Source organism: Manis javanica, chromosome 6, assembly GCF_040802235.1.
Source record: "Manis javanica isolate MJ-LG chromosome 6, MJ_LKY, whole genome shotgun sequence".
Taxonomy (NCBI): domain Eukaryota; kingdom Metazoa; phylum Chordata; class Mammalia; order Pholidota; family Manidae; genus Manis; species Manis javanica.
The window spans coordinates 56,412,034-56,426,342 of NC_133161.1; the positions used below are offsets into that span (position 1 = coordinate 56,412,034).

Consider the following 14,309-nt stretch of genomic DNA (forward strand, 5'->3'; position numbering starts at 1 on the left):
TAGTTTTCTTGCCTTTTGATTATAATAACTACCATTTGATGGCTTATTATATACCAGGCACTTTTCTAGGCATTTCTCATATATTCTTAACTAGTTCTCATAACAATATTATGAAGCTAGGCACTGATACCATCACAGCTTTATAAATGAGGAAAAAAGTTTAGAGGTTAAATAAGCAACCCAAGGTTTATAGCCAGTAAGTGACAGTTGGGTTCTAACTCAGTTCTGAGTGACTTGAAAGCTCCTGCTTTCAACCACTTCAAAAAAACTGGTTCTTTTACACTTCACTTTGCTACCTTGAGACATTTTGAGAATAAAGTTGATGATAAATAAAATGTGACAGATTAAAGAGCTAATAAAAGAATATGAAGTGTGAGGTTTTCAGGAAGAGTGTTTGTTCTACATAAGAAAGCAAATTCTGTGTGAGAATTCCTTCACATAGAAACAGCTGGCCCATTATTAATCTTTATTAAAATATGATCACAAAGAAAGTATATATAGTGGCCATTCTATTTGTCTAATTTGACTTAACTTCTTTAGAACACCACTATGTCACTTAGATTGACTTTTTCCCTTTGTCTTCTCTCAAGAGAGGCTGTATAACATGAATAGCAGTATTGTGTATAGCTAGATGTTTGTCCCTTTAGTTAGGAATATCTTTGAAAATACCTAGTTTCACTTCTCCACATTTTAACTCTGGATGTAGAGAATGGAAAAGAATATTTATATTCTTTAATATCATATAATACCTGTTTCTTTTCCTATAATTCTCTTTTTCTTTAACTTCATCATAGATTTTATTAATCAACTCCTTTATCAGTTAAGTTGGAAATTCACCACATGGCTATTAATTCTGCCCTAATGGACTACACTGTTGTTGTCTTTGGATATAAAAAGCAAATTACAGAAATAATATTTTAGAAAAATAAAAAGAAACAATTGGATTTTAACATACTTTTAGAGTAAATCATAGACTGATTCAGTTATTCAGTTGGAAAAAAATGTTAATACATTTACAGTAAATATTTATTGAAAAAGTGTCATGAGTCAGACAGTATTCTTTGCATGAATCTTTGTCTTCTTGGAGACTACATTCTATTAGAAGGACACAGAAAATAAACAAAACAAATAAAACCCAATATGTTGATAGTGGTGAGTGGTAAGGAGACGTAGTGCAGGCCAAGAGAAGTGTTAGGTGAGCTGCAGGTATAGACAGGTAGCTGAGGCAGGACTTCACAACTGGGTGAAGACGTGAAGGAAGTGAAGGTAGATAAACTAGAACATATGTATGTATATGCACACACATACATATGTGTATAATTCCTTGCCTTTTTTTCAGTAAATTCACAAACTCTTTGCCTCAAATAATACTATACCCATAGATAGAAACATACCTTTTGGAAGCAGCATGTTTCTTTTGAAAGCAATAAAGTAATATTCACTGCTGTCGGGGCCCTGATTATGAATAATTAAGAAAATCATACATGTTCCATAATCAAATATCTCTAATAACTTCATGTTGCCTGTGAGGACAGTCACAGCACCATCACTTTTCCATTCTCTACTTTCTCATAAAAGAAACCTAAAATTCAGCTAAACTGTACCCACATTTCCTAAACCTGCCTTGTTTTCTACTTAGCACTCCTTTGCTCACTGATGTTCTCCTTACCAAAGCCAGTCCTATTTGTGCCTGTCACAGTCCTACCCAGGTACTCCTTGAGTTGTTACTTCCTTGAAGCTTTCCTTACTATCTTATGTGGAATTCTCTCCCCTGTAGACTGCTTTCTACTTGCAGTATTTACTATAACTGTCCCAAGTTCTTTGAGGTCATACATCTACTTTGACCCATTGTTTCTGTGTAGCATTTCTCACTGTGCAGTAGACTTAATAAGGATATTTGGTGTTTTAGAATTTAAAGATCACTTTTCACATCATCTCATTAAAGGCTTCTGAATTCTTAAAGTCATAGGGTATTGGTTATTGTAAATCCCATCTTATGGATGAGGAAACACTGAAGGTGGGAAGTATTTTATAGGTATTAAGGAACAGGATTGTGCCTCTGGGGTTTCTTGAGTCTGGATCTTCCTTCTTTCTCCTGTACTATATTGTCACCCAGTACCTATTACATAAGTAGATGGATGCAAATTTTAAGTCTCAGTTACAGCACATAGCTGAAACACATTAAGTGAATATAATTTATCATTACTCTGCTGTGTACTTTCTGTGTTTTATTTAATTTAAAACATAGTTTAGGCCTTGTGTTTCCTTTATATGAGTAATGAGTTACGTTTATTTGTCCCCTTTTCATTTAGATGAACTGAAGCACATTATTGGGGCTGAGACAACACGGAAAGGTATTCTTCGTGTTTTTGAAATGTTTCAGCACAACCAGTTAAATAGAAGAATGGTTTATGTCTTCTTGGAGGGCTTTTTGGAAACTTTATTTCCCCAGTATAAATTCCGTGACCTTTTCAACAAACTGCACTCACGGTCAAAGCAGATACAGAAGTATAAACAGAAACTGCAAACTACTCCAGCGCCTTCTTCACAGAAAAGGTGACACTCCAATCTGCGAAGCTCGTATTCATTTTGTCCAGGACTAGTATGGACAGATCTTCTGGGGCTGAACACGTACTGTTGTGTGCACCAGTCTTTTAGTGTCTCACAATAGATTATCAATATATGAGACTGTGGTTTTTCTCATCCTCGTCTATAATCCAGCCATTACCAAGAGAGATTTCCATGTCTTAAATGATTTGGTGCATATTTTTGCAACATTGAGTGAATACTGCCCCTTTCTTGAGCAAGAATGATGTTGGTCTCTTCATTTCAAACTAATCAGCATTCTCCAGCAGTGACAAAGTGCCAGAATGTATATATGAGAGCTAAGGGAAGCACAAAACAATGGTTCACAGATAAGTTGGCTAATTTAACAGTGGGGGACTGTGCAATATATGGTTTTTGGAGGGGCTTTTTTTGTATAATGATTTTATAGGTCTTTGTCAGAATTTTGATATAGTGTGGATTAGTCAGGTAAATGATCTTCGGAACATCTGTTTCAGGTCTGGAGAAAGTGGCAGAATGCCCTTAAAGTATGAAGTAATCTTATACCCAAGTTATAGTTTTTTGACATTAAAAAAACCTAGTATATAACAAACCAATGAAAGAATTTGATTGTATTTGTTATTCATTGGTATTAAACAAATTTTAATTGTTTCTTACATGCTTTAAGGGCTCTTTTTTGCTCTTAATGGTACTCAATCATAAGTTCTCTTGGCATTCTGTGTACAAAGAAGCATATGGTGGCTCTCACTTAAGTTTCCAAATTATTAGTTTTAGTTATCTTTAAGAGATTACTGATTATACAGTGAGGAATATAATTTATTAAAAGAACTGCCAAACACATTCTGTCCTTCTGAAAATATGACAATATTTTAAAAAGTACTCTTGAAAGTTACCATATGATCATTTTAAATTGTGTGATCTAGACATAATTTAGGTGATTGCAAATATAGCAAATCAAAGGATTAAATGAGCTTATTAGTCATATGTCATATGTAAACATACAAATCCCTAATTCTATTAGTGTATGTATGTGAAAATAAATAATGAAAACAGAACTATAATATTTTTTTAAATATGCTTTTATTTATATTTTGCATAATGTAAAATTCTACTAAATAAAGCAAGTTGGCAAAACCCCTCAGTGTATACATTTAAGTCCCTAAAATAATTTTTATACCAACAACAGCAAATTACCTTTTCCAGTTTTGGAGACTCTGCATTTCTTACAGTGTTGTCATTCTCCATGTCCATCTTGGAAGTCTTCATGTCCCTTATATGCAGGGTTTCTGCATGGTTTTAAATACTTCCACTGAAGGGTATGGGTATGTTAGTGCTTTTTTGTTTTAAAAATATTTAACACTAAAACCTTAAAATAGTGAAGCTACTTAACAGACCACTGAGCCAAGATCCTGGTTTTAGAAGAACAGCCAGGTGCTAAGATAAAGGGACACAGTATTGGTATCCCAGTTATTTGGGAGCTTTAAGATTGGAACAAGATATTAACATCTTGTTTTTCACTGATAGTCTACTTAAAAAGTGAAGCCTAATAACAGAATAAAGCCTTCCTTTAAAGCTGTATAATAATAATCATTTATTTAAAATGCTGTTGTGCATACTTATGGTATGCATATGTTCAGCATGTGTTGCATGTCTCCAGAATTACATAAATGAAATCCCTTTCACTGCAACTTGCAGATGAGAAAAGATCTTCACTGATGGGTGGAAAAAAGTGTTTCTTCTCGTCAGTGTGTCTCCCTGCCTTGGTCCCTCCTATGCCCCAGGCTTTAAAGGTGAGGATATGTAAGGTATGTCTGTAGGAAGCATCAGCATGGCGTAAGTGCAATGACTTTCAGATTTACCCCTGCCCACTTCCAGTATATTTGTGACATAAATAAATCTAAGAGTAAACAGAATTCGAGTAAGAGCCTAGTGTGTATATGTGAAGAAGCATTTTTAGATAATGTAAGGCTGGCTATCAACCAGGGAAAGAAAGCAGGACTGCAAATCTGCTTTATAGAGCCCTGCAAGATATTGTAATCATACCAAAAACTGTTTGAGTAAATGGATTTTTAAAATAATTTTTGTTTCTAGAGTTTATATTTCAAAAGCAGAAACGTCAGATGGTAGTCTCTGTAAATGGTTGTGCATCTTCTCTGTGCACATCTGTGTTTTACATCTGAGAGTGTGGTCATGCTAAAGTTGGAGATACTTTTTGAATGACTTGGTCAGGCTGTGTGTAAAATATTTAACCCCTAAGTCAAGTACAGTGTACTATGTTTAATAAAGTTACTACATTTAATGCATTTATTGCATATATGAATATATATATATATATATATGAAGAGGCTCTATGTCTTCTGATCATTGATTTTTGAATGCATTTTTAAGTCTGGTGCCTTTAGGCAAGAACCTTCGAAATTATTCTTTGGGTTTTTTCTGATTTTTAACATACGAACTATTCACTACTAAGAGTTCATTCATCTAAAATATTGGTTGTATGATTTAATAAAGCACTTAGATGGACATTTCCTACAATTAGGGTATTCTGAATAGTTGCTGAAAACAATTGTGCCATTGACCAATGGATGCACTTGGTTAGCCTTAATTTTTAAAAAAAAAAAACATAAAAAACTTTCTTGAATATTTCATTTCACTCATTTTAAGTTTGTGCTGCTGGTGTTTGGAAAAAAAGTCAAGCAGTTAAAGTGCTACCAGAAAGTGTACCAATTTTTTAAAAATTAAGAACAATACAAATTTCACAATCCAAAATTTTAATTTTGTGCAATATTTTTGGTTAGTGCATGTGTATTTGAGTAATTGTAAAATAAATGAATTTTTAATGTTTTGAGGTCTAGTTTAAATTGTCTTTTAACCCAACAACTTACATTCCGTTGTTGCTGCATATCCTTTTATTTAAGGACTTGTTTTAAAAGTCTTTTTTGTCATTTCTTGTAAAATTCTTCTGTTATTAGTACATTTTGCTTATAGGAGTATTGCTCCTGTATCACAAGGGAAAAATATAAAGAGCACATTTTAGGATTATAATTGTTAAAAGATAACTTGTGCATATCATTCATTGTACAGTAAGTGTCAACTGTGTGCCTAACTATTCTATCACTACTTTCCTTCTTTAACAAAGAAGAAACAACAATCAGAATGTCAGTTATTTTTATTGAAATAGAAAGAAAAATTAAATTTTTATTTGGTTTGTGTTATATTCTGTCCATTAGAAGATACTAATAAAGTATTAACAAAACCTTTTTGTTGAATTTATTTAGTAGTGATGTAGTTTTATTACTTTAAGAAATGCTTGCTCAGTCGTCTTATTTTTAGTATCTTTTTTAGATCATATTATTTAGTATGATATTTTTAGTGTCATTTTAGAAATCAAGCTATTCAGTTTCAGGTACATAGATGATCTGTTGAGTGGTTACTGACTTCGAACTAACTGAATTTAATTGTTCCTTTTATGGGCAAGTAGTTTATTGCCATAATGTTAAGGAAATTTCATACTTAACAAATTACTAAGTAGTTTTCCTATAGATTTATAGTAAGAAATCCATTAGCAGTTTTTACTTCGGTCTCATTTTTTAATTCATAGTCTTCTTAGTATTTAAGATGTTTTCAGTCAAAAGGCAATAGATTGAGCACTGAGCGATGTAGCTATGACTGGTTGGTCATAGTTTACAATGTCCTTGGACCTGTATCCCCAGACTTCTCAGATGTCAGCTGTCATTACTGCTACCCTACTAGGGACAGGCTTAGTGTTTCTTGAAATACATACTTTAAAATATTCCTGGGGGAATAATTTTGTACTTTTATGTAATTGTGCAATTCTGTATACTATCTAAAACCCTAAAATATTCTTCACAATTCAAATATAATCATCAGAGTTTCTAAAAGTTCTATAATAAATCGGTTTAGTTATTTTTGCCTAACTTCTCAAACTTAGATAGCCACAGAATATTTGTCAGAAACACCTATTAATAGCTTGAGGATAATGTTCCCAAGGAATGTTGTTTGAGAAATCTTAGTAGGGGACAAAAAAAAAGGCAAAGCATATTTAATTAGGGAATATAAATTCTGGACAGAAAAACCAGTGGAGTTGGAACACTTTTTTTTTTTTAGGCTGTCATTCCAATGGAAAGTTCAGTCTTTGGGAAAAAAGAAAGGAGGGCAGGGGATATGAAAAATTAACAGCTAATTATATAGCAGATTAGAGTTGAATTTGGCTCAGGGTATCAGAATAATGAACTCAGGGATAATAAAGTATGTCTCATGAGAAGTGGGAAAGAAACTTGCCAGGGATCTTGCTGATACCATCAAAAATGTAGTAGCTAGGAAATACAGAAGGGAAAAAGGTAAAATAGTTCAGTGTTTAAAATATGTGCCAAACATTGCCATATATATAGTTGCAGTAGTATGTTTAGATTAAGAAAAATTGGCAGCAGCTGAGGACTTAGTGCTTTGTAAGAAAAAAAATAGAATGAAAATTACACTCAATCAACTCATGTCTGTCTGCCAATGCAGTGTATGAGAAATGTGTGAAATGTGATCTAAGTTGGTCAACACGACCATTATATGTCATTGAATGGAATAAAACAATAGGACTGTATCACCCCCTGGTGATTACTAGCAGGGCTTACAGGACTCAGCTCACAGCTAAGATTCACTACAGCAAATGGGTATAGAAAGTTCAAAGGGAAAGGTTGCATGGCGCAAAGTCTGACGGAAGCCATGCACCAGTTTGCAAGGTCTCCTCCCAGTGGAGTCTCACAGAATATACTTCATTCCCCCCAGCAATGAGTTGTAACAACACATCTGAAATGTTGCCAACCAGGGAAGCTCAAGACGCTTATGATTTTTATTGGGGACAGGTCAAGTAGGTACCCTCTGCCTGGCAGGTACCAAAATTCTGGGCTCCTAGAAGGAATGCATGTGGTCTGCGTAAACCATGTATTTTGTACAGACAGTATAGGCATAGTAAGCCATTGTTATGTTAACTCTTTTCTGCATAACTATGTACCTTAATCCAAAAAAATGGCTAATAGAGACTGATGAGGAGAAAATGGGTAAGATTTTTCCTCTTGGAAGCTGAAGGTGAAATATGGCTGAGAGAATTGAGATGTAGATCAAAAGGAAAAAGGATCAAGTGATACAGATATGGGTATATATATTACAATCCAAGAAACTACAGGAACAGATTTGTATATTTCCAATAATGATTACCATGGCAAACAGTTACACAGCACTACTAATCAACTTTTTAAGGAGTAGGTACTGTTATCTCCAGTTCATAGATAGGAAAATGCAGGCATACAGTGGTTGAGTCAATTATTGAAAGTTTCACAACTGGTAAGTGATGAGACTGAACTCTCAAACCAGGTCATCTAACTGGCTAGAGTCTATATGCCACAGTTTTTCAACAGCAGCACTATGGACATTTTGAACTGCATAATTCTTCATTGTGGGAGCTGCCCTGTGTATTACAGGATGTTTAGCGGCATCCCTGGACTCCTACCCCCAGCTGTGACAACTAACAGAGTTATCACCAGTTGAGAATCACTAACCTATGCTCTTAGTCACAAATGTAAGATGAAGTATGGACTGAGGACTTCAGTTCTGGATATTTGTGTCTTCTCTCCCTAAGCAAACACCTGACATATTACTGGCTTGCCATGTAGGGAGAAGGTAAATGGGATGACTCTTTGCTTTAAGGAGGAGAAGGGGGAAATATTTTACCTTGTCTTTAAGCATCTCGTAGTTGAGAGGGAGAGAGACTTGGCAACCTGAGATAAACAAGAAAAACGAGGTTTTTCTTGAAGATGTGAGATAAATGATTCTATGAGAAACTGCCTTTTCCTCCCATGCCCAGGCTTAACTCAGTAACACTGATAGTGTGGGATATTTTTATTTCAAGCACCTGTTGTCCTTTTCGTTTTGTGAGCCAGGGCTTCTAGAGCCTGAATACCCCTTGCAGTCTTCTTTGCAAGTGAACACCTTTCCTAAATGCTCTCGGGTCTGTTTTCCTTGGACCAGGTGCAAGTGCAAGGTCGCCGGGAAGGCCCAGGTGACTCATTTTCAGCACTGATTTTGCCTCCGGGGGAACCTCTTCAACCATTAGAGTTTTTACCCTTGCTGACTCTGTTTTGGTCTTTTTCTGCCCTCTGCTGCTTTTCTGGGTCTTGGCCCAGCCTGGTTCCGTGACTAGTGAGTGCCAAGCTGCTGTATCTCTTTATTGGTGAAAGCAATGTTGGGAAGCTGAGTTTGTGGTCTGACCTTTTGAGTCTCTATCAAGCAGTCATTTGCCTTTTTGTTTGTCTTGAGGATTCTTAAAATCTTACCGGCCTTTCAGACACGGGTTTACTCAGGCCAATAGGTTTACTCAGGTCTCACCTGTGGGATTAAGTTGATCACGTTGCAGCCCGCACCAGTAACTGTGTTTCTTCTGCCAGAGGTAGAATCCTCTCTGTTTTCTGTCTTATTTACACAGCCCTGTAAGGTACAACATTCAAGAAAAAAGTTCTTGTGCCTCCTGGAAAGCAGCTGGCTTCCTGCAATCCTTTGTGTGTCTGATCTCCTTCCTTCCAAAGCTGCTACAACAAATTGGTGAGTTTTGTTGTTTATTTTTGATTCATGGATGAAATTGTAAAAGTGAACCTACTACTTCTGTGTACATGTGTGTGTATGCAAATGGAAAAAAAGGCTTTTCTGCCCTTGTGAAAGAAATTAGCCTTTTCAAAATGGTCTGTTTATAATTTTAATATTGTATTTGCTGCTGAGATTCACTTCTCTTGAAATTAATTAGGTGTAAAAATTGATCAGTTATATACGCTACTGGGGATATCTAATTTAAAATACAGGTTAACCATCAAAGAGAAAATGCACACAAAGATTTAAGAAAAAATTCAAATTAGTTTCATGTGCTTTTAGAGGTGGAGTTGAGACTGAAGAATTCTTGGTTTTTATAAAAACTATCAATAATTTAGATTAGAAAGTCTCAAATTTAATGAAACGCCTATTTTGATTGCATAAATAGACTAAGTAGGACATCTTTGAATTTAAAATTTAAAAAAACAAGTAAACTTCAGAGAGGAAGTAAAGAAAAAGTGCCCAATGAATCAGTTTGCTAATTCTTTAAGGAAACTCAAATATTTGCTGATGGAGTTATTGGAACAAGTTAGCCATTCTTTAAATTAATGGCCTTGATTGCTTGGTTACAAGAAACAAAGGCATATATATGTTGCCAAATAACCAAAAGAAAAATGCCAAGACTTTGTTTAAATAATAAGGTATGCAAATGTAGAAGAAGTCAGATAATATTATGAAATAAAGTGAATATTTGGACAAATCACACTTAGAAACATTTCGGTTTGAAGCAACTCTGCGTCTTTGCCCTAGTGTGAAAGGTATTATTATTCTGAAGTTTCTTGTTTATACCAAACCTTGTATATGTTTTCCTATGGGAAGTCTAATTTGAGTGTCGTAAATTTCCTGCATTGATTTAATGGATCATGTTATCTTTGTCTCCACAAAACATTCAAGATTATGAAAATGTAGAAGTTGTGTTTGGCTAAATTACTAGTTTTCAACGGGGTGAGTTTACCCCTCAGGGAACATTTGGGAGTGTCTGGCCATTCTTGAGTGTTGGCTCTGAAGTTGCTACTAGCATCTTAATGAGTAGAGGTCAGGGGTGCTACTAAACATCCTGTAGCACCCCCATAACAAAGAACCAGCTGGTCCAAAATGTCAACTGTTGTTAAACCCTGAACTAAATGAAAAATGGCTTTAGAAAAAAGGGTTTATTTCTCTGATGCTACAGATAATGCTATATAGATAGTGTGTTTATAATGCTTATGTAAAAAAAAATTGTCATATTGTCATTGAAATTTATCTATGTTGTTACATATATCAATAACTCATCCTTTCTATTGTTAATAATACTCCATAGTATGGGTGTACCACAATTTTTTATCCACTCACCAGCTGAAGGACATTTGGGTTATTTCCAAATTGATGTAATTATGAATAAAGCTGCTATAAACAGTGTTGTATAATAAAGAACTTGACTGGCCTCTATCCCTGGTTCCTTAAAGGTAGACTCTAAATCCATGGAACTTCCCAAGTAATAGGAGTGTCTTGCTCTTCATGAGCCCCTTTAGAGTTTATGCTGAGGAGATTAATTAAGGATGGGAGCTGGTCACCAGAAAAATCAATCATGTATTTGAAAATTTGGAACTTTGAGCCAGCCAACCTCTTGGGAAGGGGAAGCGGACTTGAGATTGAGTTCAGTCACATGGCCAGGCAATCATGTCTCTGTAATGAAACCCCAGTATGAACACTGGACATCAAAAATGCAGAATTGTGTCCTGGTTAGAGAACACATTGCTGTGCCAGTAGTGTGTCCCACCCTGATTCCGCGGGAAAAGGGAATGGAGGATCTGCACTGGGGAACCTCCCAGACTTCACCCTCTGTGCTGACTGCTGCTGATTTTTATCTTTTATAGTTAAACTGTAATCAAAACTAGAATGCTTTTCTGAATTCTGAGGGTAGTTGTAGTGAATTTACTGAACATGAGGAGTTTGTGGAACCCCTGGAACTTTCAATTAACCCCAGCCAGTTAATTGAAAGTACAGGTGTCCTAGGCACCCCCAAGTGTGGCTCGCATCAAGCTCCATCTTGTTGGAGACTGGACCTCTAAGCCTGTGATTGTGATGTTAACGCCAAGTGGCTTGTCAGAATTATATTGCAGTACACCAGTTGGTGTCAGAGTAAGCATTCACATGCGAGTCTGTGTGTGTGGACATACACTTTCATTCTCTTGGGTTAATTCTTAGAGATTGCTAGGTTATATGATAAGTATAAATTTAATTTTATTCGAAACTGCCAAACTACTTGCTAATGTAGCATTTTGCACTCCCACTAGTAATTTATGAGAATTTGAGTTTCTCTGCATCCTTGTCAGCACTTGGTATTATAAGGCTTTTTCTTTTTAAGCATTTCCCTGATGACTAATATTTTATACAATTTTTCTTATCCTTATTTGCCATCTTCTTTGGTGAAGTGTTTGCTGAAATATTTTGCTCATTTTTTTCTAATTGGGTTGTTTTCTTATTAATGAATTCTGAAACTATATATGTATTCTGGAAACATACTCCTTATGAGATGTGTGTTTTGCAAAGATTTTCTCCCAGTGTGTGGCTTATCTTTCAATTTCCGTAAGTGTCTTTCAAAGAACAGGAGTTTTTAATTTTGATTAAGTATAATTTAGAATTTTTCCTTTTTGATTCTTCTGTCTTGTCTAAGAAAATTTTACTTAATACCACAGAGATATCCTCACATGTTTTCTTTCAGACATTTTAATGTTTTATAGTTTTAGGTCTGACTTTTAGGTCTTCAATCCATCTCAAATTAAGTTTTGTATATGGTGTGAAGTGTTAGTTGAGAGGAATTTTTTGCCTATTAATACCCAATTATTCCTGTAACATTGTTCTAAGACTATCCTGTTTCCCAATGAATTGCCTTGGCACCTTTGTTGAAATCTGTTGACCATACACTTGTGGTTCTATTTTTGTTAAATGGATCTATATATCATCTTGCCAACACCATACTATGTAGCTTTGTAGTAAATCTCAAAATTAAGTCACACGAGTCTTCTTTCTTGGTATCAGTTTTTCAAAATAATTAGAGCTATTTAGGCCCCCTTTCTTCTCCAAACAAATTTTAGAATGAACTTGTCTGCAAAACAAGATAAAAACAAAAAACTACTAGGGTTTTGACTCGTAGTATATTTAATCAATATCTCAGTGTGGTGAGAAGTGACATCTTGATGTTTAATCTTTCAATTCATAAATATAATTTATTTCCTCAGTGTTTTCTAGTTTTACTGGACAAGTCTGTCACATATTTTGTTAGATTTAATCAGTATTCCATGTTTTTTTTTTCGTTCTTGCAAATGGAATATATTTTAATTTAAATTCAAGTTGTTTTTGCAGTTGTTCATTGCTAGTATATAGGAATGTAATGTTTTTATTGACCTTAAATTCTGTGACCTCAAAGATTCTTTAGGATTTTCTACATAGATAATCATATCCATCTGCTAATAAGGGCAGTTTTTTAAATTAAGGTATTGATATACACTCTTAGGAAGGTTTCACATGAAAAACAATATGGTTACTACATTCACCCATATTATCGAGTACCCTCCCATACCCCATCGCAGTCACATACTTCAGTCTAGTAAGATGCCACAGAGTCACTGTTTGTGAATAAGCACAGTTTTAAATCTTGCCTTGCTTCACTGGCTACGAGCTCCAGGATACTGCTGAACAGGAGTGATGGGAGTGAATATCCTTGTCTTGTTCCTTCACCATAAGTTTGGAGGTTAGTGTAGGCTTCTTGTAGATGCCCTTATTAAGACCAACAGAGTCCTTTTTATTCCTAGTTGCTGAAAGCTTTGATCACAAATGGTTGTGGACGGTTTTCAAATGCTTTCAAATTTTCAGTGATCATATAGTTAGTTTGTAGTCTGTTGATATGGTGAATCATTGTATATATTTTGTTATTTTGGAAAAATTATCTTCATGTATTTTATTGTTCTCTTACTTTATGGGACTCCACCTGCCCATATGTTAGTTTGATTGATGGTATAGTATATTTCTAGGATTGTTCATTCTTTTTTCTCTTTGTGTTCAATCTAGGGGAGAGGATTTGATTGATGCAACTGGTCCACATCCAGTTAAGGGCATTCCTGTTGGGTAGAAATTTTAGGACAGACCACCTTAGAAGTCAGCCTTGGTTCAGGAGCCATTCTTTGCACAGTCATCCATGACAGTGCTTTATTGTATGGAGCAAGGATGCCTACAGCTGAATCTCTCAGCAGGGCATCAGAGGCAAGGAGATTTCTGACAGAAAGATGTCACAGGCATGCATGTCTAACACCCCAAGTATGGCAGTCTCTCCTACACAATATAGGTTACAAAGGAGGTCAAAGTAGGAAAAGCAAAATCATCCTTTGGGAGAGGAATCAAGATAGTTTTCACAATCCTGTTCTAAATCACAGAAATACTATAAAGAAACTCATCTATCCTCTGGGTTTCTGTGTGAGTTCAGAGGAGATAGTTCCTTCCATTTTACCTGGAATTTATATGAGGTAGAATTTCCTCTAAAGAAACAGAGAACAGTTTAAATGATACCTACACTCACGTAGTTAATAATATACTGAGATGAGGCACCAGCTCTAAGTTCCTGTTACAACAATACCACACATCACCCTTAAGCTATGTCTGTCTGAAGTTGGTACATAGAAACAGTTTTTAAGGAATTCACTTAATTAATCCCCTCTGTTGAAGGGTAATTGTGGGGAAATATAATCCTTTATTAGAGTTAGTGAGACAGACCCTTTCTGACTACTGCTCCTATTTGTACTTGACTTTCACTATTTTACAGAGTGAGGCAGTAAGCAGTAAGGGAAAAGAAAAAGAAAAATGGCTTTGGAATAACATTTCTGTGGCTATAGTAGTAGTTCTGTGACCCTGGTTCCCCACAAAATCATGCTGGGCAGGGGCCAACTTGAGCCTTAGATGTGCTCATTCTCAAATTCAGATACTTTCACCTTAGCAAATATAACTAACATAGGGAGAGTCCCTAAGATTCCTTTCGAAGAGGGTGTGTCCTCAAAAAAAGAAGGAGTCTAGATTAGAGGGCTGGTTGAATAACGTTGACCAAGAGGTGAGAAAGGAGT

The 14,309-nt window shown here is 35.3% G+C and overlaps 1 protein-coding gene across 8 annotated transcripts in view; it reads left to right on the top strand.

Annotated features, from left to right (window-relative positions):
- Positions 1 to 5,821, top strand: part of SNX13 (sorting nexin 13) — a 170,195-nt gene extending 164,374 nt beyond the window's left edge. For 7 of the 8 annotated variants that reach the window (XM_073238738.1, XM_073238736.1, XM_073238737.1 and 4 more), the window contains one exon: positions 2,313 to 5,821. In XM_073238738.1, coding sequence (XP_073094839.1) covers positions 2,313 to 2,560 — 248 coding nt within the window. In that variant the 3' untranslated portion in view covers positions 2,561 to 5,821. The remainder of the gene's footprint in view (positions 1 to 2,312) is intronic. The other variant, XM_073238740.1, reaches the window with a different exon arrangement.
- The last annotated feature ends 8,488 nt before the right edge of the window (positions 5,822 to 14,309 follow it).